At 38.5% G+C, this 26,147-nt stretch overlaps 2 protein-coding genes across 3 annotated transcripts; both read right to left on the bottom strand.

Annotated features, from left to right (window-relative positions):
* Positions 1-2,276: 2,276 nt before the first annotated feature.
* On the bottom strand, positions 2,277-9,638 carry LOC131927286 (3-galactosyl-N-acetylglucosaminide 4-alpha-L-fucosyltransferase FUT3). The gene is made up of 9 exons (XM_059283051.1): positions 8,932-9,638; positions 7,214-7,322; positions 6,688-6,768; positions 6,103-6,231; positions 4,532-4,692; positions 4,036-4,240; positions 3,332-3,491; positions 2,883-2,965; positions 2,277-2,642 (listed from the first exon to the last, which is right to left on the bottom strand). The coding sequence occupies exons 1-9, from the start codon at positions 9,146-9,148 to the stop codon at positions 2,501-2,503; spliced, it is 1,287 nt and encodes a 428-aa protein (XP_059139034.1). The 5' UTR covers positions 9,149-9,638; the 3' UTR covers positions 2,277-2,500.
* Positions 9,639-11,191: 1,553 nt separating this feature from the next.
* On the bottom strand, positions 11,192-24,932 carry LOC131927283 (3-galactosyl-N-acetylglucosaminide 4-alpha-L-fucosyltransferase FUT3-like). 2 transcript variants are annotated; one of them, XM_059283046.1, is made up of 10 exons: positions 24,848-24,932; positions 24,042-24,650; positions 22,323-22,431; positions 21,351-21,431; positions 14,952-15,080; positions 14,532-14,692; positions 13,822-14,026; positions 13,177-13,336; positions 12,496-12,578; positions 11,192-11,898 (listed from the first exon to the last, which is right to left on the bottom strand). In XM_059283046.1, the coding sequence occupies exons 2-10, from the start codon at positions 24,256-24,258 to the stop codon at positions 11,718-11,720; spliced, it is 1,326 nt and encodes a 441-aa protein (XP_059139029.1). In that variant the 5' UTR covers positions 24,259-24,650; positions 24,848-24,932; the 3' UTR covers positions 11,192-11,717. The 2 variants fall into 2 exon arrangements, with proteins under 2 accessions (XP_059139029.1, XP_059139030.1); XM_059283047.1 differs by lacking the exon at positions 24,848-24,932 and having other exon boundaries at positions 24,042-24,680.
* Between the last annotated feature and the right edge of the window lie 1,215 nt (positions 24,933-26,147).

The raw sequence follows: 26,147 nt of genomic DNA, 5'->3' as shown, positions 1-26,147 counted from the left end.
ATACCATGTGAGGAAAGCCACATCATCATTTTTCATGTTTGTGATAATTTTTTGGACACAAATTCCGAGGTTGTGTTAGAAGGGGTTATAGAGAGCGTATAGTAATCCTGCAGAAAATAATGGTTTCCGCCACGTTACACCTCCCCACTGTATCGTATACGGAACATAAAGTGGGCATTGTAATTGTGCGAAAATCTTAATCAAGATTTTGACAAATTGTGACGGCTCATAACCTTCTGGAGCCGGAAAAAAAAATAGTTTTGTCATTCTGTTCGTTTGTAGTTTGTCTGTAAACACGATAACTTAAGCACCGTTTCAATTATGTTGACCGAATTTCATATAAATTTCATATATTAAATTTATAGTTTTCTATCAGCTTTTGAGCGATTTCCGGTAATCGGAAGTGATACGCACTCTACTTCCGGTCTCTCAAAACATGCTAACTTGGATGGGTGTTGGGTTGTTTTGTTGTGTTATGTTTTGTATGATTAGATTATACTAGGTGTAGGTTCACTCAGTGAATTTTGTTGTTTTTCAATAAAAAGATTGGTTCCATATTTTTTGTTTTTTATAAAGTTTATGCCTAGTTGATTACGTGTTTAAAAACAATTCTAGATTAAGTTTAGAGATTAACCTGTCTAGATTTAGCAAGATTTGTACTGACACAGAATAGTTTATAATAGTCTCTGCAAATAGTTTAGGATCTACACCCCCCCCCCCCCGTCAAGACTTACATAAACATGGCAAACTTTAAAAAAAACAAAGGCAAATTTTCAACACATTTATTCTACTCTATACATATGGGTTTTATTTAGCGTGGGCATCGGCAATTCACTTGTTTACATGAGAAAAGAATTTTCCATTCTTTCGTTAAAGTCAGAGATGGCTGATGACAATCCCACCATTTGTGCGCGGCTTTTGCTTGCAGACGACACCTTAACACACCTGTTCTTACCGTATCTAACAGTAGACACAGAGTTTCTTCCAGGCATCTCTTCAAAAAACGTCTCCCTCCCCCCCAACGAAATATAATATACATATTAAATACATACTTTTACCAATCCGTCCCCGCCACCCCCCTGCCCCGAAAATTTCAAGCGCCCCCACCCCTGGAAATTTTAGCCCACTCCCTCCAAAAATGTCAAGCACACCCCTTCTTGAAATTTTATTCAACCCCCCCCCCCCCCCCCCCCGAAAATTTCAAGCGTCCCCTCACCCCCCCCCCCCCCCCCACCCCAGAAAAAAAGTCTGGAAGAAACACTGAGTGGACATCATTTTGTTCTCTTGTTAGTAAACTGCATCAGTACTACAAAAAAAAACCTACCCGAAAAAAAATCATCTTATTACTATAAAACTAAAAATAAAAAAAATATAAATCAATCAACGATTGAAAATTCAATATCTTAGCTAATTAAAAACACATCATATAAAACATATTTCATTTACTCTCAACAGCAGATCGAAAGTACTTATTTTCTACGAGCACAGAGTTTCTCAAGGAGCTTAAAGAACAGCTAAAGTACCACAACAGGCATGAAAGATGACAATAGGAAATATAACAGATACATTAGAACTAAAATGCTGTAGGTATAGGCTGTAAAAACACGATTTTTACAGATCTATGGGATGTAATGAATTGAGGATGAATATGATAAAGTGACAAAGACGGACGAGACGAAAATAGGTTTGATAGACATCATGTTTATAATCTCAATACGTGTGGATTTAATAAACCATACCCATCAGGTATTGAGAACATGGACTATATTTAAATAGACTGGACGTAGATTGATCTGAAAATTGATGTACTAGACTAAGATGGAATAGACGAAGATGGACTAGACTAAGATGGACTAGACTAAGATGGAATAGACGAAGATGGACTAGACTAAGATGGACTAGACTAACATGGACTAGACTAAGATGGACTAGACTATGATGGACTAGACTATGATGGATTAGACTAAGAAGGACTAGACTAAGATGGACTAGAGTAAGATGGACTAGACTAAGATGAACTAGACTAAGATGGACTAGACTAAGATGGACTAGACTAAGATGGACTAGACGAAGATGGACTAGACTATGATGGACTAGAATAAGATGGACTAGACTAAGATGGACTAGACTAAGAATCTTAGTCAGATGGACTCTACTAAGATGGATCAGACTAAGATGGACTAGACTAAGATGGACTAGACTAAGATGGACTAGACTAAGATGGAATAGACTAAGATGGACTAGACTAAGATGGACTAGGTTAAGATGGACCAGGCTAAGATGGACTAGACTAAGATGGACTAGGCTGAGATGGACTAGAATAAGATGGACTAGACTAAGTTGGACTAGACTAACATGGACTAGACTAAGATGGACTAGACTAAGATGGACTAGACTATGATGGACTGAAGAAGAATGGTGAGGTTAAAGATGGTCTGGGTTGAGCCGGACTAGACAAAAATGGCAAAGACAGATATGAACTGGACTCGGTTGTAGGATGCTACAAATCTGTAGCCTTGTGACATTCAGAAGGTGATCCATTAAACTTGTCTTTTATACTCTCAATATGCCCAGTCGTCTGGTCTGTGTGCAGCTTCTCGCACACCTTACACATCAACCTGCCCGCAGAAGCATAGCGCCACCTGGACAGGAGGGGAGGTGTAGACTAGATTATCATCAGCTCGCTAATAAAATTAATTGTGACAATCGATACATATAATTATACTAATATTTAAAATTAAACTAAAAAAGTTAATAAAAATGTATTGAAAAAGTGGAACAGTTAACCCTATGCAAGTATGCAGGGATTGAAAAACGGCCACAATGGGTTTTGCACACGGAACAGATAAAACTTTGAAAAACTAGTAGTAGGTCTCACGAACCTATTCTTTCTCCGCAACATTTCTGTGTATCTTTTCTTGTCGGACCCAAGCTCCAACAAGTACCTGGCCAGTTCTTCTGGTGACTGAAAAATAAAAAAAACAGGCAACAACTATAACGATACTTTTAAAATAAGATGATAAAAATACGAATAATAGTAATTGTGGTTTGATAAGTAAATTTCTTTTTTTCGAATCTGACCAACCAATGTGCAAGTGAAGTAGAGTTCAACTGTTTCTGTGACCTCGGCATATGAAGAGGTTGGGTAGTCAGCATTATGCCCAGCCACCTTTACTTTACTTAACATGAGTCAACCTGAGGGACGTTTTTGCGGACTTGAACCCGGATTCGAATTCGAAACTTTCGAGCTAGCAGTATAGCCCTCTACCACTAAACTATGGCGTCCCATAAGGGGTGGTTTGAATAGAAGATGACCCCATATAGAACTCACTGAAAAATCAGCGGCGTCGACAAAGATCCCAGAGGGCAGGTATTTCTTGTAGTCAAAGCCGCCTCTAACCACAGGTATGGTATCAACGTCTCCGAAGAGTTTGAAAAATTTCTCGGTGACGTATTCCTTGCAGAAAGAGTTCTCGAAAGCCAGATAAAACCTTGTAAAAGCCAGTCAAATTAACAGCTAACATAGGGTAGTTAAATATCCTGTATAGGTTTGTCAATAGGGCAGTAAATTAGACATTTATCATTTGGAAACATGACTTAGTCAAAGGATACAAAGAGCAAGAAGTCGAAGTGCGACGCAGAATGTGACTACAGGGAATAATTTCATGAAAAACAGCATTCAACAGGGAGAAGTCTTACCCCAGAGTCATGCAAGCGTAGAGAACAGAAAATAGTAGCATGACACATAAATAGGAAATAATAGGGCACAAAGTTAAGGAGTTAGAAACAGGATACGCAGGAATTCGAAACAGAAAAATGAGAAAATGAGTTGGAAACACGACTAAAAACCACAACAAAGAAAGTCACTAAAAACGATACAGAAAATAAAACAGAAATCGTAACACAAAGAGCAGGATGTAAAAAGATGAGGGCACAGAGAGCAGGACGTAAAAAGACGAGGGCACAGAGAGCAGGACATAGAAAGACGAGGGCACAGAGAGCAGGACATAGAAAGACACATAAATCAGAACGTACTTGTATTCTTTCGACAGCATTGGCAGACACACAGACGAATCGTCGTAACGACGCCCCGCCCCACAGGTCAAGTTCCCGCAATCGCCGAAGATGTCCACGGGCAGGACGGAACTCATCCTGCGGACGTAGACCTCCCTGAGCCCCCAGGTGTTACAATGGCTGACAAACCAGGCGACGTTTTTAGACTTGCCATCGTAGATTCGATCTAAATTATTTAGTTTTTTAACGGGATATCTTTTGTTTTAATAAACGTTCAATTATTTCTTTTTTTTTTGCGTTTCATTTCACGCGATTTCTCATTGCTTAATAAAACTATTTAATCTACGACCTTTGTTTATTAATTTTTCTCTAATAAATATTTATCTTTAACGACATTTTTAACTATATCTGTGGTGAAGGGTCCAACACGGGCTTAATTAACTGGAATTTCAAATCTACCTCCTCGTCAAATTTGGATTTGAATACACCTGTCTTTCTAGTATAGACGTACACATACCCAAGTCTTTGAACGGTGGCTGGTATTTCTCCAAGAGCCCATAGACGATCGGGATATCTGCACTCAGCTGGTAGGTCAAAGTCCAGTTAAACACAGCCTTGACCCCCTCCCTGTCCAGGTTATAGTTCTTTATCGCTGGGTCAACGTTGAAGAATACCCACCTGCTCATACGGTCAAGAGAGAAAGATTACTACCACGCGCAAGAGAGGGGATTATAGACATTCTGATACACCGCTACACATCTATATATATAATTCTCTTCTGGGAGCCGCTAGAAAACAAGCTGCAAACGCGCCTAGAAAACAAGCTGTAAACGCGCTCCCTACCTCCCCACCCCTACATGGTTTTAGTGAGCTGTGTTCACTCTAAATGTTTACAAGCAGAGCCAACGATTTTAAACGTAGGGGGGGGGGGGGGGAGAGGGGGGGAAGGAACGGGGGGGGGGGGTTATGGTCCTTAACGAGCTACTTATAGTGTTTTAAAGAAATATTTTCAGTGGCAGCGTTGGTACTGTGGAATTCACAAATTATGAATAACTGAAAAGTAGAAAAAACAACAACTAAATAGCGGCGTATGTTATGCCGCGGGCCGGCTCGTTTCTTTAAAAAAGGTATGGTGTTCCACAGGACAAGAGAGAAGAGTTTGTACGTTGTTGGGTGAGATCGGGGATGTTATATCGGAAAAACAAGGTCCAGTGGGACTTTGCTACGACGACATGATTCACACTGAAACACCACAAACACGTTCTGTGTGTAATTACTGCTAGTGATCTTAACAATAGCTAATGAAGTCGAATTCATCTGCAGATTGTGTATTCAGCAGTTGTATGGATTTTCACTATTTTTATCTATTCAATCTCAATTTAACAAAGTAATATTTTTTTGTCTTTATAAAATTTTCTACTATTTCAGGTTGTAGCCATCATAGTATAATAGTGCTTGTATTTATTGTTGAACGATAATTATCTAATACATAAAGATGAGAGACTCTGTGCCTCTATTGATTGTGGAAGACATGCGTATGGTAAAAAAATTCGATTGATCGCCATTGTGTAATATTTTAAAAAGATATTAATTTTTGTACTCAAATTTAAATTGATGATTTTAAAAACTCAATATTGAACATTTTCGAAGTTATGTTTGTGCTTGTGTTGGCGTTTGCTTTTGTGTTTGCGTTTGGGTTATGTTTGCGTTTAGTTTTTGCGTTTTTGCGTTTTTGTGTTTTTGTTTGTGTTTGCGTTTGTGTTTGTATTTGCGTTCATGTTTGCTTTTGTGTTTGCGTTTGTGTTGAGTTTGCGTTTGATTTTTTGTTTGTGTTTGAGTTTGTGTTTGTATTTGCTTTCACGTTTGCTTTTATGTTTGCATTTGCGTTTGCGTTGAGTTTGCGTTTGAATTTTTGTTTGCGTTTGCGTTTGTGTTTGTATTTGCGTTCATGTTTGCTTTTGTGATTGCGTTTGTGTTGAGTTTGCGTTTGATTTTTTGTTTGCGTTTGCGTTTGCGTTAAGGGTCATCCATTTATGACGTACGCAAAAATTGCAGATTCTAGACCAACAAAAGTTCTACTGCAAGTACCTTTGTCCTGGAGGTCTATGGGAAGTAGGAAGGTCGTACGTTCTGACATAGGGACCGCTGATTAATACAGCGTCAGCTAATGTCGCGTTCTTCGTGTAGCTGCACATGCTGTACCGGCAGTCATCGAATCTGGAAGATGGAAAAATTGATCTCATACGTGGTCAGTTCACCACAAGATGTGGTCGGTGTACAACAGCATGACGTCAGTACACCACAACATACGTGGTCACTACACCACAACATGTGGTCAGTACACCACAGCATGCGGTCAGTACACCACAACATATGGTCAGTACACCACAACATATGGTCAGTACACCACAACATACGTGGTCACTACACCACAACATATGGTCAGTACACCACAACATGCTTAGTCAGTACACCACAACATGTGTTCAGTACACAACATACGTGGTTAGTACATCATAACATACACCACAACATATGTGGTCAGTACACATCAGCATGTTGTCAGTACACAACAACATGTGGTCGGTACACAACATACGTGGTCAGCACAACATAAGAAGTGGTCAGTACACAACAGTATACAACACCATGATAGAGTCGAAAGAAACTCACCGCTGAATTTTATGTTCTGTCTCTGACTGCAACAGGTGGGTGATATACTTGATAGACCTGGCCACCACCGGCTTGGACATTCTTCAAGATACAAAACATTTTCTATTATCATGCGTAGACAAAATACGGAACTTGATGGAACTACTCAGACAATGACATCACTATAGACTAGTATAGACGGTCATTGACACGTAGACAGGTACCTGAACAAAAATAACTCTTCATACACATTTTAAATTTATGGACGCCTCCACGAAGAAAGTGTTCCGTCCCCCCCCCCCGAACGACATAGATTTTATATATTATAGATTTACAAGTGTCCGCCCCACCCCCCGGAAAGTGTTGACCGCTCCCCCCCCACCGAATGTATCAAGTGTCCCTCCCCCCGTAGAAAAAGTCTGGAAGAAACACTGTAAACAAATACGTATGTAGTGTTAATCGATATCAGTGCATATGATTACGATTAAGATAGCTGTATTTAAAACAACAAACACAGACGAACCAAGGAAATGGAAAAAAAGCTTACTTTAACCTCTCTCGTTTTTCGTTGTAAATATAAGGCGAGCTCTCCAGTCGTCTAATCTCTGCCTCGTCCTCATCTTCTTTGTCATTCACATCATCGCTAATTTTATCAACTGTTCATAAATATCAGATATTTAAATATATGGATGTTTAATTTAATTAAATTTTGAACATTTATATTTGGTGCTGTCGACACATGTAATCGCTTTTTGTGACGAATTTTAACTCCTATTTCTTCATCGACACTCAACGTGACAAAATGTCATACCCCCCCCCCCCCCCCTTTCCAGCCACCAATAAAATGACGGCAATTTTCAGTTTTACAACTATTCTAATTTGAACATTTTAAAACAAAATTGGTATTAATATATTTTTGCTACAATTGTTTTTAAGGAAGTTAAATACAAAATATGAAATAGCTGCAACAATTCAGTTATATCTTCCTCTTTTTCGTTCTTAATTAATATTGGAGGGGATTTTCACCAACATAACAAAACATTACTTGTCAATGTGTTATGCACTGTATATGGCCCATAGAATCCACTTCAACCTGCTTTTCATTCTGGATTTGCTTTCATAGCCTTTGTCAAGGCAAGAACAATCTGCAAAGTTTTTCTCCTAGTTGGGTTGCAGTCACCTGTCCTGTGATCCGAACCCGAGACTTTTGGAATAAGCAAATGTGAACTCTCTGTAATGTTAGTTAGGTGTTGAGTCTTATGAAACCCCTCCTTCCCCCCCCCCCCTAACACTCTGCACATTTCATCACTTAAATACAAGCTCGCCTTACCTACTAGTGTGAGGTCATTTATGTACCAAAACTCTGGCTTGCATCTAAATCGAACGTGTAGAGAATCAACACGGTGGATGTTGAATACAGTATGGATGTGTACAGCTATATTAATCTCAAGGGCACTATTTTACCATTGAATTCTGATTTTGTTATGCAATTCCTTCGTTTCGTTTGAAACCTTTTTGATTCTCAAACACTTATTATTTCAAATACATCCAAATAAAAATGAGTTCATTCCCAAGGCCCTCTTCGAAGGGATGTGTATTAAGTCTTATCTTTTCATTACATTTTAGTTTTTGTTGCTAATTACACTTACGTTTTCGAAGCCGAAAATCCAACATTTTAGGGAAAAGATTTGAAATATTGTGATATCAATTTTATCAATGTTTGACAGTAGGGGTTGAGATGGGTGTCTAAAACTTGCCAGATAAGTATGATGCACTTCTAAAACGACCACCTCATTATGCACAAACTTTAAAATACTACAAAACTATAACCTATTGGATCAGTGACGTAGCCAGGATCGTCTCATGGGGGGGGGGGGGGGGGTTCAAATTTTTACCCGGGGACAAACTTTCGATTTGCACCCCCCTCATACTTTATATATATACCGAAGGGTTTATGGGGGGGTTACGACCCCCCCCTAACCCCCCTGCCTACGCCACTGTATTGGATATTCCAAAGTATAGATAGCGTCCCGCATCTACCATTCCTACCCGGTCAGCTCTTACCACAGCTATGTCATCAGTGGCGTAGGCAGGGAGGGGGGTTAGGGGGGGTCATAACCCCCCCATAGACCCCTCGGTATATATATAAAAAGTATGAGGGGGTGCAAATCGAAAGTTTGTCCCCGGGTAAAAATTGGACCCCCCCCCTTGATTGAGATTGAGACGATCCTGGCTACGCCACTGTATGTCATAACTTTACCCTACCAGGCAATGGTCCGACGCTTTCTACTCTCTCTTCAGCCCTGCCGTCGCCAGCAGGTATCTTGCTCACCTCCTCCAACTTCACCAAAGTTTTCCTCTCTACGTGGTCGGGTTGTGGCACCAGTTTCTGTTTTTGTGTGACGACATCCCACCGCATCAACAGCTGGACGGTAAGGATGAACACGACGGCCACGACGAGGAATTTGAATACTGTCTTCATCTCTGTTAATGTCGTGTGTAGCGTTTGATCGAGTGGATTCTCTTGTAGGAAATAACAATTCGAATTTTTAATATTCCTTTATTTACATAATCAGCACTATTGTTTCGTTTGTTGAAATTCGAATTTTAATTTTCCATTTCTATATAAACTCAAAACAGCACTTTAGTTATAAGTAATTCGATGAACAAAGTGTCAGTGTAATTTTAACAAATGCAATTTATTAAAATCCTTTTTTAAAAAATCAAATATAAATGATACACAGTTGCTTCATTTGAAAATGTAACTTCAATATTCCAGTTTGAATGACTATAGTACAATTATTGTTTCGTGAGTACATAAACAGTTTGTGTTATTCCTTTTTTTTATTTTGATGAAAACAACTATTGATTTGTTTCGAGAGTTAAAATCCGAATTTGAAATCACTTCTCTTTTATAAATACATCTTGACAATTGTTTCGTAAGAAGTAGTCTGATATTTTACAACATCCTCCGTAATCAACGCAGCATAGATTGTTGTGATGTTCTCCCAGTAGGCGTAAGGTTTCTTTAAGACACGAGGGACGGAAACATAAGTCACGTGATACGTGTAGTCTTCTGCTCAACTCGAGTCAGGGGTTCTCGCATTCTCATAGAGATACCCTAAAGACCACATTCTCATACAGATACTACAAGAAAAGTGGATCTCAATAAACTAATAGAAATATAAAACTGCGCAGAGCGCTAAATTCACTGCAGTTCTTGGTCTAAGCACGTGTTTTTTTTTAAATTAAAATATTAGAATTCGACATTGATATTGTTTGTTCTGCAAATAAATAAATAAACATTCTAAAATAAACTGCCGACATCACAATATAACGGTAGAGAGCTAGACTGCTAACCCGAAAGTCTCGAGTTCGAATCACGGGTTCAAATAAATAGAAAGTCCCTGAGTCGACCCAGCTCTGATGGGTACCTAACTCACGTTAGGGAAAGTGAAGGCGGCTGGGCATAGTGCTGACCACACTATCCTCTTGTATTATGAGGTTGTTGAAAACAATGAACTCTACTTCATCTGTCCCATGTATCTTTAGCACAAACGAGAAAAGATGACTATCACAATAAAGTTGGGACCCCTATGCTCAGCAGATCTTACACGCCTAGGATCCACACCTACCCTACAGTAACGTGGCCAAGTTGCTCTACATTGGACATAAATTGTGAATATAATCGCCGAGTCATCGTCAATGTTCAATTGTTTATTCACAGTAATTAAATAAACTCAGCAATCGATTGTTGGTTTGTGGTCGGCGTTATTGGGCTGGTAGGTCTCATGAGTCTAATCCGAAAATTTGCGAGTTCAAACCCCCGGGTTTAGCAACCATAACCTTTACCGACTCGACCGCGACGACTCCTTTATAAATCGAAACGGTAGAGCGAAATTTCGGGCACTTTTAACCGACCAATTTCATTTCTCTGAAGTTAGGCATGTGAGTCAAGAATTGAAGAGTTGAAAATTTTATATATTTTCTTAAAGCACTAAAAAGAAAATGAAAACGAAAAACTTGCTCTTCTTGAGTAAAATTTCACCAATTTCACTGATACCAACCTATAGAGCATGACTTCACTAAAAGGCGAACCCTAACACCTGTTCTACTGCATCTATTCTGGTCATCAGTGGATATATACTTTGCTTGGTATCAAATTTATTTAGTACGCAAAACAAAAATAAATATACACACAAATGTCAAACTATCACAATAATACTATCAAAAAACTGATGCAAGCCAGGCTAATTAAACATCGATCGAAAATTCAATATATTTTTTAAATTAAATAATAAATAATCCTAATAATACACATAGCAAATAAAAATAAAAAAATGCAATAAAACAAGGATGATTTTACAAACGGACATGCAAAAGTATTGCTTTTACTCTCAGTTGTAGTTTCAATGTTCTGTGTTCCAATGTAGCCCTGAGTTAGATCGCAAGCTTTGGAGCGGCGGTGAAACAAGACACCGAAGGATTGTAATTAAACATAGTCTTATGAACTACAGAAGATTTTTAGCTATTTAGTTATTTCTTTGCTTTGTCACTAATATCGTTCAACGTGTAGTAAAGCAAATTGCGTTTTGACCAACAACTATTTTATAAAATATTTTTCTCAAACAAATATAACATTAAAATATAGAGGCCTATAATTCACGAGTAACGAGAACGTACGGCTAGTATATCTATAAGCTGGATACATTCGATAGTTACAGATCTATGGGATGTAATGATTGAAGGATACTTTTGATAAAGACGAATTAGACGAACATTGGTTGGACATACAGGAACTAGATAAGGGATGGATTAAATGAAAAAGACGAGCAAAGATGGTCTGGACAAGATGGAGCATACAAAAAATGGATTAGCCATGTTCTTGGTGTGGATGATTTAATATAATACACAAATTAGACCTTTAGAAGACGGACTATACAACAATGGACTGGCTGAATATTGATAAGATAAAAATGAAATGAAAGAAAAATGGACCAGATTAAAATGGACTGAACAAAAATAGTGGCCGTAGATGATCTGAGTTGAGATTATAAGATGGCCAAATATGAACTGGACTCAGTTGAATGCTCCAAATCTGTAGGCTCGTGACAATCCGAAGGTGATCCATTAAACTTGTCTTTTATACTCTCAATATGCCCTGTCCTCTGGTCAGTGTGCAGCTTCTCACACACCTTACATAACAACCTGGCTTCCGGAACATAGCGCCACCTGGATAGGGCGAGAAATGCAGACTAGATTATCGTCTGCACGCTAAGAAAATAATTTTGATTGCCGATAATTAAAATAAAGCAGGAGTGATCTCCCCTAACCTTTCTCGAACATTTTATATAACATTAAGGGAGAGGGCACTTTCAAGAATGTTTATTTATTTATTAACTTTTTCTTTACTATCTTGAAAGTAGGCGGACGAAAATATAAACAAGTATAAAATTTTATAACACACACACACACAATATAACACACAGACAAACATCCATCCCCACCTACCAATCCCCACACACAGACACATGACCACACAGAGAGAAATAGAGAGAGAGAGAGAGAGAGAGAGAGAGAGAAAGAGATAGAGAAAGAGAGTTGGGACAGGATTGAAAAGCAAATTTTCATCTGGCTCATTACAATAGTTTCTATACACTCTGTATACGAGAAAGTAAAAAACTATTAAAAATTTATTTTAAAATAAATAAATAAATTATATATATATATATATATATATATATATATATATATATATATATATATATATATATATATATATATATATATATATATACAACACAACTAAAACAAATCTGCCACACGAACCTATTCTTTCTCCGCAACATTTCTGTGTATCTTTTCTTGTCGGCCCCAAGCTCCAACAAGTACCTGGCCAGTTCTTCTGGTGACTGGAAAATAAAAATCAGGCAACAACTTTAGCGATACTTTTAAAATAAGATGATGAAAATAAGATGGGTAGCAATGATTTTTACAAGTTTTTATTTAAATTTGCTTTCTCTGCCAGCTGACTGTCTGTCGAGAGTCTGTCTATCTCTCGTTACAGGTCCTCTTGTGCTACTCTTTGCACACAATTATACGCGAGTTATCATGTTCATTTGGTGCCAAATAGTTTTTAGTCATGCAGCTCTAGTGTATTAAAAAAATTAAAGTACTGAAAAAAATGCTTTAAAAACGTTTTAATACCACGTTTTTCTGTAAAAAATGTATTTAAAAAAAAAGAGAAAATAAATGATTTTCTTTAAATATATAATAATGCACTTCTATTTAAATTACTATAAATAAAAGCGTGGGTCTCTTCCTAAATATCAGTAAAAGTATCTAATAGATATTCTATTGACCCGCTCTTTTAATTATAGTAATTAAAAAAGTATTTATTGTAATATATTTAAAAGAAAATCATTTATTTTCCACTTAGTGCATTATTACATTAAAGCTTGTTATTAAAACGTTTTTTTAAAAGAAGATGACGCCACTTGTAAAACTTACAGAAAAATCAGCGGCGTCGACAAAGATCCCAGAGGGCAGGTATTTCTTGTAGTTAAAGTCACCTCTAACCACAGGTATGATGTCAACGTCTTTGAAGAGTTTGAAAAATTTCTCGGTGACGTAGTCCTTGCAGAAAGAGTTCTCGAATGCCAGATAAAACCTTGTAAAAGACAGTCAATGGATAAAACAACTAGACATAGGGCAGTCAAATGGATACAATATCTAGACATAGCGCATTTTGCTAGCATGTATAGGTCTATCAGTAGCACAGTAAAGTCGACATTTCTATTTTAGAAACATGGTCTAATCACTAGAGGATACAAAGAGCATGAAGTCAAAGTAAGACGCAGAACAGTACTTAAGGAGGAAGGTCATGAGGAACTGGATTCACCTGGGCAAAGTCTTACAACAGAGACAGGTGGGCAGGGCATACAACATAGTAGCATGACACAAAGAAAGAATAGGAAACAGTTCACGACTTAGAAACTGGAGACGCATAACAGGAATCGAAACAGAACAATGAGAAAATGAGTGATAGGAGGACAAGAAAAAAAACTTTTGAAAAACGACACAGAAAACAGAAGTTAGAAAGTGGAGAGAGAAAATAGGAAGTAATACGACGAGTTAACATAACAAAGGACGTACTTGTATTCTCTAGACAACATCGGCAAACACAGAGCCGAGTCATTGAACCGGTACCCCGCCCCACAGGTCAAGTTCCCGCAATCGCCGAAGATGTCCACGGGCAGGACGGAACTCATCCTGCGGACGTAGACCTCCCTGAGCCCCCAGGTGTTACAATGGCTGACAAACCAGGCGACGTTCTTTGATTTACCGTCGTAGATTCGATCTAGATACAAAGCGTTTAGTGGGTTATATTTAACTTCAATATACGTTGCACAATTTAAAAAAAAATGCTTTTATAATACATAATTTCTCAAAGTTTAAAAAGAATAAGAATATAAACTGCTTTAATATACGGAATTTGTTTATTTATTTATACTTACAGAGATTTTAACTCTTTGTTCCATGAACCAACACGCGCTTAATTAACTGAATTCTTGAATTTACTTTTTTAGTCAAATATGGATTTGAACACACCTGTATAGTCGCCAAATAAGGGCTTCTTCCTGTCTTATTGTCAAATATAGGCCTACACGTACTCAGGTATCAAATACTGCAGAGGCGTAGCGACCCTTCCCGGCGCCCGGGGACAAACTTTCGATTTGCACCCCCCACCTCGAGATTTCCATTTGCACCCCCTCGCTACGCTACTGAAATACTGACCTACACCTATCTAGTCATCAAATATGGGCTTATACCTGTCTGATTGTCAAATATACACCTACACGTACCTATGTCCTTGAACGGTGGCTCGTATTTCCCCAAGAGTCCATAGACGACCGGGATATCTGCGCTCAGCTGGTAGGTCAAGGTCCAGTTAAACACAGACTTGACCTCTTCCCTGTCCAGGTTATAGTTTTTTATCGCCGGGTCAAAGTTGAAGAATATCCACCTATTTAAATGGTAAAAGAGAAACAGTAACAAAGCTTAGGAGAGGGGATTATAATCACCCTGTTGAATGCTACAATTGTTTTTAAACAACGTAGGGTAAACTATCGGATAAGAGAGAAGAGTGTATACATCCTAATATATAAAAGCCCATATGCGAATTTCTCTCTTTCTCTGTCTCTCTCTGTCCGCAACATTTTTTAGGCGATGTGATCAGTAAGTTCAGCGATATATAGAGAGAAATGCTGTTCTACTGCTACTACCTTTGTCCAGGAGGTCGATCAAAAGTAGGAAAATCATACGTCCTGACAAAGGAACCGTAGGTCAGTACTGCATCAGCTAATGTGAGGTTGGTCGTATAGTTGCACAGGCTGTATTGGCAGTCATTGAATCTGGGGGATGGAAGATGTCATATGTGGTCAGTATATGACAACATAGTGGTCAGTAGATGACAAGATAGTGGTCAGTAGATGACAAAGTAGTGGTCAGTAGATGACAACATAGTGGTCAGTAGATGACAACATAGTGGTCAGTAGATGACAAAGTAGTGGTCAGTAGATGACAACATAGTGGTCAGTAGATGACAACATAGTGGTCAGTAGATGGCAACACAGTGGTAAGTAGATGACAACATAGTGGTCAGTAGAGGACAACACAGTGGTCAGTTGATGACAACACAGTGGTTAGTAGATGACAACATAGTGGTTAGTAGATGACAACATAGTGGTCAGTAGATGACAACATAGTGGTCAGTAGATGACAACACAGTGGTTAGTAGAGGACAATATAGTGGTCAGTAGATGACAATATAGTGGTCAGTAGAGGACAACACAGTGGTCAGTAGATGACAACATAGTGGTCAGTAGATGACAACATAGTGGTCAGTAGATGACAACACAGTGGTCAGTAGATGACAACACAGTGGTCAGTAGATGACAACATAGTGGTCAGTAGATGACAACATAGTGGTCAGTAGATGACAATATAGTGGTCAGTAGATGACAATATAGTGGTCAGTAGATGACAATATAGTGGTCAGTAGATGACAACATAGTGGTCAGTAGATGACAATATAGTGGTCAGTAGATGACAACATAGTGGTCAGTAGATGACAATATAGTGGTCAGTAGATGACAATATAGTGGTCAGTAGATGACAACATAGTGGTCAGTAGATGACAATATAGTGGTCAGTAGATGACAATATAGTGGTCAGTAGATGACATCATAGTGGTCAGTAGATGACAACATAGTGGTCATTAGATGACAATATAGTGGTCAGTAGATGACAATATATTGGTCAGTAGATGACAACACAGTGGTTAGTAGATGACAACATAGTGGTCAGTAGATGACAAAATAGTGGTCAGTAGATGACAATATATTGGTCAGTAGATGACAACATAGTGGTCAGTAGATGACAAAGTAGTGGTCAGTATATGACAACATAGTGGTCAGTATACCACAACATACGTGGTCAGTAGATGTCAACACAGTGGTCAGTAGACGGCAACATAGTGGTCAGTAGATGACAACACAGTGGTCAGTAGATGACAACATAGTGGTCAGTAGATGACAACATAGTGGTCAGTAGATGACAACATAGTGGTCAGTAGATGACAACATAGTGGTCGGTAGATGACAACATAGTGGTCAGTAGATGACAACATAGTGGTCGGTAGATGACATCATAGTGGTCAGTAGATGACAACATAGTGGTCAGTAGATGACAACACAGTGGTCAGTAGATGACAACATAGTGGTCGGTAGATGACAACATAGTGGTCAGTAGATGACAACATAGTGGTCAGTAGATAACAATGTAGTGATGAGTAGATGACATCATAGTGGTCAGTAGATGACATCATAGTGGTCAGTAGATAACAATGTAGTGGTCAGTAGATGACATCATAGTGGTCAGTAGATGACAACATAGTGGTCAGTAGATGACAACATAGTGGTCAGTAGATGACAACACAGTGGTTAGTAGATGACAACACAGTGGTTAGTAGATGACAACACAGTGGTTAGTAGATGACAACACAGTGGTCAGTAGAGGACAATATAGTGGTCAGTAGATGACAATATAGTGGTCAGTAGAGGACAACACAGTGGTCAGTAGATGACAACATAGTGGTCAGTAGATGACAACATAGTGGTCAGTAGATGACAACACAGTGGTCAGTAGATGACAACACAGTGGTCAGTAGATGACAACATAGTGGTCAGTAGATGACAACATAGTGGTCAGTAGATGACAATATAGTGGTCAGTAGATGACAATATAGTGGTCAGTAGATGACAATATAGTGGTCAGTAGATGATAACATAGTGGTCAGTAGATGACAATATAGTGGTCAGTAGATGACAACATAGTGGTCAGTAGATGACAATATAGTGGTCAGTAGATGACAATATAGTGGTCAGTAGATGACAACATAGTGGTCATTAGATGACAATATAGTGGTCAGTAGATGACAATATAGTGGTCAGTAGATGACATCATAGTGGTCAGTAGATGACAACATAGTGGTCATTAGATGACAATATAGTGGTCAGTAGATGACAATATATTGGTCAGTAGATGACAACACAGTGGTTAGTAGATGACAACATAGTGGTCAGTAGATGACAAAATAGTGGTCAGTAGATGACAATATATTGGTCAGTAGATGACAACATAGTGGTCAGTAGATGACAAAGTAGTGGTCAGTATATGACAACATAGTGGTCAGTATACCACAACATACGTGGTCAGTAGATGTCAACACAGTGGTCAGTAGACGGCAACATAGTGGTCAGTAGATGACAACACAGTGGTCAGTAGATGACAACACAGTGGTCAGTAGATGACAACATAGTGGTCGGTAAATGACAACACAATCGTCAGTAGATGACAACATAGTGGTCAGTAGATGACAGCATAGTGGTCAGTAGATGACAACATAGTGGTCAGTAGATGACAACATAGTGGTCAGTAGATAACAATGTAGTGATGAGTAGATGACATAGTGGTCAGTAGATGACATCATAGTGGTCAGTAGATAACAATGTAGTGGTCAGTAGATGACATCATAGTGGTCAGTAGATGACATCATAGTGGTCAGTAGATAACAAAGTAGTGGTCAGTAGATGACAACATAGTGGTCAGTAGATGACATCATAGTGGTCAGTAGATAACAATGTAGTGATGAGTAGATGACATCATAGTGGTCAGTAGATGACATCATAGTGGTCAGTAGATGACAATATAGTGGTCAGTAGATGACATCATAGTGGTCAGTAGATGACATCATAGTGGTCAGTAGATAACAAAGTAGTGGTCAGTAGATGACAACATAGTGGTCAGTAGATGACAACATAGTGGTCAGTAGATGACATCATAGTGGTCAGTAGATGACAATATAGTGGTCAGTAGATGACATCATAGTGGTCAGTAGATGACATCATAGTGGTCAGTAGATAACAAAGTAGTGGTCAGTAGATGACAACATAGTGGTCAGTAGATGACAACATAGTGGTCAGTAGATGAGATCATAGTGGTCAGTAGATGACAACATAGTGGTCAGTAGATGACATCATAGTGGTCAGTAGATGACATCATAGTGGTCAGTAGATAACAAAGTAGTGGTCATTAGATGACAACATAGTGGTCAGTAGAGGACAACATAGTGGTCAGTAGATGACAACATAGTGGTCAGTAGATGACAACACTGTGGTCAGTAGATGACAACACAGTGGTCAGTAGATGACAACATAGTGGTCAGTAGATGACAACATAGTGGTCAGTAGATGACAATATAGTGGTCAGTAGATGACAATATAGTGGTCAGTAGATGACAACATAGTGGTCAGTAGATGACAATATAGTGGTCAGTAGATGACAACATAGTGGTCAGTAGATGACAATATAGTGGTCAGTAGATGACAATATAGTGGTCAGTAGATGACAACATAGTGGTCAGTAGATGACAATATAGTGGTCAGTAGATGACAGTATAGTGGTCAGTAGATGACATCATAGTGGTCAGTAGATGACAACATAGTGGTCATTAGATGACAATATAGTGGTCAGTAGATGACAATATATTGGTCAGTAGAAGACAACACAGTGGTTAGTAGATGACAACATAGTGGTCAGTAGATGACAAAATAGTGGTCAGTAGATGACAATATATTGGTCAGTAGATGACAACATAGTGGTCAGTAGATGACAAAGTAGTGGTCAGTATATGACAACATAGTGGTCAGTATACCACAACATACGTGGTCAGTAGATGTCAACACAGTGGTCAGTAGACGGCAACATAGTGGTCAGTAGATGACAACACAGTGGTCAGTAGATGACAACACAGTGGTCAGTAGATGACAACATAGTGGTCGGTAAATGACAACACAATCGTCAGTAGATGACAACATAGTGGTCAGTAGATGACAGCATAGTGGTCAGTAGATGACAACATAGTGGTCAGTAGATGACAACATAGTGGTCAGTAGATAACAATGTAGTGATGAGTAGATGACATCATAGTGGTCAGTAGATGACATCATAGTGGTCAGTAGATAACAATGTAGTGGTCAGTAGATGACATCATAGTGGTCAGTAGATGACATCATAGTGGTCAGTAGATAACAAAGTAGTGGTCAGTAGATGACAACATAGTGGTCAGTAGATGACATCATAGTGGTCAGTAGATAACAATGTAGTGATGAGTAGATGACATCATAGTGGTCAGTAGATGACAACATAGTGGTCAGTAGATAACAATGTAGTGGTCAGTAGATGACATCATAGAGGTCAGTAGATGACATCATAGTGGTCAGTAGATGACATCATAGTGGTCAGTAGATGACATCATAGTGGTCAGTAGATGACAACATAGTGGTCAGTAGATGACAACACAGTGGTCAGTAGATGACAACATAGTGGTCAGTAGATGACATCATAGTGGTCAGTAGATAACAAAGTAGTGGTCAGTAGATGACAACATAGTGGTCAGTAGATGACATCATAGTGGTCAGTAGATAACAATGTAGTGATGAGTAGATGACATCATAGTGGTCAGTAGATGACAACATAGTGGTCAGTAGATAACAATGTAGTGGTCAGTAGATGACATCATAGAGGTCAGTAGATGACATCATAGTGGTCAGTAGATAACAAAGTAGTGGTCAGTAGATGACAACATAGTGGTCAGTAGATAACAAAGTAGTGGTCAGTAGATGACAACATAGTGGTCAGTAGATGACAACATAGTGGTCAGTAGATGACATCATAGTGGTCAGTAGATGACATCATAGTGGTCAGTAGATAACAATGTAGTGGTCAGTAGATGACATCATAGTGGTCAGTAGATGACATCATAGTGGTCAGTAGATAGCAAAGTAGTGGTCAGTAGATGACAACATAGTGGTCAGTAGATGACATCATAGTGGTCAGTAGATAACAATGTAGTGATGAGTAGATGACATCATAGTGGTCAGTAGATGACATCATAGTGGTCAGTAGATAACAATGTAGTGGTCAGTAGATGACATCATAGTGGTCAGTAGATGACAATATAGTGGTCAGTAGATGACATCATAGTGGTCAGTAGATGACATCATAGTGGTCAGTAGATAACAAAGTAGTGGTCAGTAGATGACAACATAGTGGTCAGTAGATGACAACATAGTGGTCAGTAGATGACATCATAGTGGTCAGTAGATGACAACATAGTGGTCAGTAGATGACATCATAGTGGTCAGTAGATGACATCATAGTGGTCAGTAGATAACAAAGTAGTGGTCATTAGATGACAACAGAGTGGTCAGTAGAGGACAACATAGTGGTCAGTAGATGACAACATAGTGGTCAGTAGATGACAACATAGTGGTCAGTAGATGACAACACAGTGGTCAGTAGATGACAACATAGTGGTCAGTAGATGACAACATAGTGGTCAGTAGATGACATCATAGTGGTCAGTAGATGACAACATAGTGGTCAGTAGATGACAACATAGTGGTCAGTAGATGACAACATAGTGGTCAGTAGATGACATCATAGTGGTCAGTAGATGACAACATAGTGGTCAGTAGATGACAACATAGTGGTCAGTAGATGACAACATAGTGGTCAGTAGATGACAACATAGTGGTCAGTAGATGACATCATAGTGGTCAGTAGATGACATCATAGTGGTCAGTAGATGACAACATAGTGGTCAGTAGATGACATCATAGTGGTCAGTAGATGACATCATAGTGGTCAGTAGATAACAAAGTAGTGGTCAGTAGATGACAACATAAGTGGTCAGTAGATGAAATCATAGTGGTCAGTAGATGACATCATAGTGGTCAGTAGATAACAAAGTAGTGGTCAGTAGATAACAACATAGGTGGTCAGTAGATGACAATATAGTGGTCAGTGTACCAGACATAAGTGGTCAGTACAACATAGCATATATGGTCAGTACACAACAGTACACCACAACATAGGTAATTAGTACAACATAGCATTAGAGGTCAGTACACTACTACATACGTGGTCAGTACACTACGACATACATGATCAGTACACTAAGTAGACCTGAAAAAGCAAAATAAATTACGGTAAGATACAGTCAAGGTTGTCCAACCCCTACCCATGTTTGAGTTATGATTAAATCTATATCGACTCACGTCTGCTTCTTGTGTTCCTTTCCTGGCAGGTTCAAGTAGGTGACGTACTTGATTGACCTGTCCACCATTGGCCGTGACATTCTTCAAGATATAAAATATGGCCAACATTAAATCATGCGTAGACGGAACCACTCAGACTTAAACATCACCATAGTTGGTCAAGGAAGGAGACAGGCGCATAAACAAAAGTAACGAGATAGAAAAGTTTTCAATCATATATATATCGAGATCATCTAAACTAATTGTATAGTGTTAATCGATAACAACCTCTTATAATTATAAAGTAAATAGCTATATTGAACACAAACATTACAGTGGGTGTGATTTAATGATTTATCTATGTGGACATTTTTGTCATGTATCTATGTTGCATTTAATCATGTATCTATCTTGCATTTAATCATGTATCTATCTTGCATTTGATGCTGCGTCCATCTGGAATTTACGACCTGATTGCTTATCTCCCTAATGTTAATTTATTGTTTATCCACATCACAACTTGAACAAAGTGCTGATTGTACAATTACTTACAACGAAATCATAAAATAATTCTACTTCATATTCAGCGTACTTTGAATCAACTATAAATGTGTTTTGAACAACATGAATGCGATTTGTCACAAGTCATCGTTGTTACATAAGTATAGGTCATCACAAGAAAAACTTGTGATTTTTCAAAAGCGGAACTCTAACCCCCAAGTATGTTGAATTGGAGAAAACTAAAGAACGAGTAAGCAATTTACTGTGCAAAAATAAACTCAACAAACACACGGACATTGAGTAAACATATTGAAATTTTATAAACACATTCACATTGAATAAACACACGGACATTTTTAAACACAATGAAATTTAATAAACATACTGACTTTTAATAAATACACTGACACCCAATAAACACAACAATCACAAAAGAGTTAAGGATCAATGCAACAAACACAGATGAACCAAGGAAATAGAAAAAAATCTTACTTTAACCTCTCTCGTTTTTCGTTGTAAATATAAGGCGAGCTCTCCAGTCGTCTCATCTCTGCCTCGTCCTCATCTTCTTTGTCATCCACATCATTGCTAGTTTTATCATCTGTACATAAATATCTGATAAACAATTCATCGTGTAACGACTTAAAGTTTGAACATTTAAATTTTAGTGACGTCGAGACTTGTTATCCCTTTTTGTGACAAATTTTAACACCCATTTCCCATTGATGCGAAACGTGAAAAAATGTCAGAACCCCCCCCCCCCCCCCCCAACCCTCAATAAAATGACGGCAATTCTCAGTTTTACAACGCCATTTCCAAATTTGAAAAACAAAATTTGGTATTAATACATTTTTGCTGTAATTGGTTTTAGGGAAGTTAAATACAAAATGCCGAATAACTGTAACAATTCAGTTACATCTTCTTCCTCTTTGTTTTTAATTAATATCGGAGATTTCCTCCACCATACTAAAATATTACATGTCAACATATTATCGCCATATGGCCCATCGACTCAGCCTACTTTTCTCCATGGATTAGCCTCCATAGACTATGTCAAGGCAAGAACAATCTGTACGTTTTCTCTAGTAGATGGCTTGTTGTCACAAGCTAAGGGACTCATCCGTCCTTTGATCCGAACTCGAGACTTTTGAAGCAATCTTAAGCTCTCTAAAACGCAAGTGGGAGGTTGCCCTTTCTAAAAACCCCACCCCAACTCTCGCCACACACCATCACTTAAGTCCGATCTACCCTCACCTACAAATGTGACGTCATTTATGGACGACCAACCCGGTGTCTGCTTTTAAATCAAGCTCAATACATGAAGAGAATTAACAGGCTTTATGTGGAATGTAATACTGAAGTGTTCAGCAACATTAATCTCAAGGGTACTATTTTTCAAAATGAATGCGGATTTTGTTACGCAATTTCGTCTTTCTATTTCAATAATTTTTATTTTCTAAAAAAAATTAAGTTTCAAAGGCTACCAGCTAAAATTAATTTATTCCAGAGGACTTCTTCGAATGGGTTTGTCTTACATCTTATGTTTTAATTACACTTAGTTTTCGTTGCTAACTATATTTACGTTTACGAAGCTTAAAATCCAACATTCTAGGGAAAATAGTAACAATATTGAGATAAATTTAAACTTTATCAATGTTGCCACAATAGGGGTGGGGATGGGGGTCTAACAAATGCCACACGGGGTTTATACTCTACTAAAGCAATCGCTTAACCCCGTTTTGCAAATAGTTTAAACTAAATATAAACAGCAAACACCCCCCTACTACAAAACTATATCCTAATAGATATAGTCTAAAACATTAAAACAGTTCCACGTCAACAACCACTACCCAACCAGACGCTGTCCGGTTAGCAAGAGACGCATCAATCCATTCCGGCGCTTGGGGAGAATTATTAATTTACTCCCCCACCCCCACCCCCCGCTTTTTAACAGTAAATGTGATTTAACAGTATTTATTCAGTGTCACGTAGTTGATGTAGAAACAGTTAAATCATTCTATTAAGCCAAGTAGTAGTATATTTTCTTAACGTTGACTTTGTATAATAATATAATGCATCTCAGAAATAGCCTTTTTATTTATTTTTCTACCCCTTTTGGCGCGCCTCTAATGTCCAGACTAGGAGCGTCAGCCCTACCCGCCCTCGCCTTATTACGCCTCTGCGGTTAGCTATATCACAAGTTTACCCTACCCGACACTGATCCGCCGGTTTCAACCCTCTCTTCAGTCCTCCCGTCGCCAGCAGGTTTCTTACTCGCCTTCTCCAACTTCACCAAAGTTTTCCTCTCTACATGGTCGGGTTGTGGCACCAGTTTCTGTTTTTGTGTGACGACATCCCACCTCATCAACAGCTGGACGGTAAGGATAAACACGACGACACCCACGAGGACTTTGAACACCGTCCTCATCTTGGGGGTGTCTTCTGTAGCTGAAGTGGTTGGTCGAGTCGTTTACCCCGGGAGGGAGCGGCCAAAAATGCAGTGATCAAACCGACCTCTTCTAAGCCAGTTAATCGGAGTTTACTGCATGGAGGCGAGCCTTGCTAATCTGAGTTCTGCTACTGAGCCCGGAGTTTACTACACGGAGGCAAACCTGGCTAATCAGAGTTCTGCTCGTGAGCCTGGAGTTTACTGCATGGAGACAAACCTGGCTAATCGGAGTTCTGCCCCTGAACCGGAATGTCCGTGTCTCGAAAGTATCTGGATCCCGTGAATGAAACAATTCGAGTTTTTAATTTTTTTTGTTACGACCACATCTGTACAATTGTTTCTTTAGGAGATAATATAATTTTCATAATTCACTTTTAAAAAAACACAGAACATTCTTTAGAAATCTGACGAATACGATATTAGTGTAATTTTAAAATATATACAATTTCTTATAATCCTTTTTTTTTCAATTAAAGAACATTAAAGCTGTTTCATTAAAAATATAATTTCAATATTCCAGTTTACTTGTACTCTAAATAAAAAAATATAAACAGTCTAAAACAGCCACCATCACAATATAGATTGAAACCCCCTATCCTCAAAAGGTCTTCCACAGTGAAAAATACTCCGCTTTGAATCCGACTTCTCAGATCTCTACGCCATTCACACCCAACTCTGCCTAAGTTTCCCTACCTTGGACATATGCGTGACTTTAATCGCCGTGTTACCTTGAATGTTCAATCATTTTCTTCACAGTTACGAAACACGACGACGCGTGTATAAGAAAAGAGCTTCTGTATTAAATTAACTCACCTATCGATTGTTGGTTGAGTGTCGGCGTGATCGGGCTGGTAGGTCTCATGACTTTTAAACCGAAAAGTCCAGAGTTCGAACACCCCCTTCCCCCAGCTGTCGAGGCTTGATAGACATCAACCACTATAGGAGAGAAGACTCCAAAATCTGCGTTGTAGTTTGTTATTGGTAAATGTTTGCTGAAATCAATGTTTGCTAAAATCGGAGTGTAAGGGTGCTATGGAGCATAACATTTTGCCAAGTGATACTTCACTTGCGTTGGAGGAAATCCCGTCTACAATTACAGTTAAGAAAAACGAACAAAGAAAAAGATAGATGGTTTTGTTCGACCGGGTTTTGCGACACATGCTCATTATTTTGTTGCGCTTTGAGGTGAAAAGAAAAATATCCCATGACAAAATATCTCAGGACAAAATATACTAGGACAAAATATCTCAGGATAAAATATCTCAGACAATATATTCCAGACAAAATATCTCAGGACAAAATATCGCAGGACAAAATATATCAGATAATATATTCCAGACAAAAAAAAGTAAAAAATTCCCAGGACACATTATCCCAAACACAATATCTTAGGATAAACTTCTCAAGCGAAATACCGTTAAGGCTATTAATCCGCGACAAAATATCCCAGGATATAATATCCTAAACAATATATCCCTAGACCAATTATCTCCATAATATTTCAGGTGACAAAATTCCCAGGGGAATGATGTCAGCGACAATATATCACGGAAGTAAAAAAAAGTAGATTTAAATCTAGAGAAATACTAAACTTAGTTAATAAAACTACAAAACATCAAAAGTAATACCTTCTGCGAAATAGTATCAATGCAATTTCTAGCTTATACATGTAAACCTGCGTTGAAAACCCTGTCGCATTTTTTATTTATTTCATGAAATGTATCTAAGTTGCAACTTTGCTTAAACCAGTTTTAAGCCCACAACACCTACACTATGCTACTAATTTAACTAGATTAAAGCCCACTACACATTCACTTAAACTTGGCTAAAAACTCAGTCCACTCATGTCTACCTCCCCCCCCCTTTCC

This window comes from Physella acuta, unplaced genomic scaffold, assembly GCF_028476545.2.
Source record: "Physella acuta isolate Inbredline_101_S28 unplaced genomic scaffold, ASM2847654v3 ptg001394l, whole genome shotgun sequence".
In the NCBI taxonomy this organism is placed as follows: Eukaryota; Metazoa; Mollusca; class Gastropoda; family Physidae; genus Physella; species Physella acuta.
The sequence above is the reverse complement of the archived record's forward strand: the minus strand, read 5'-3'. Positions and strand labels throughout refer to the sequence as shown.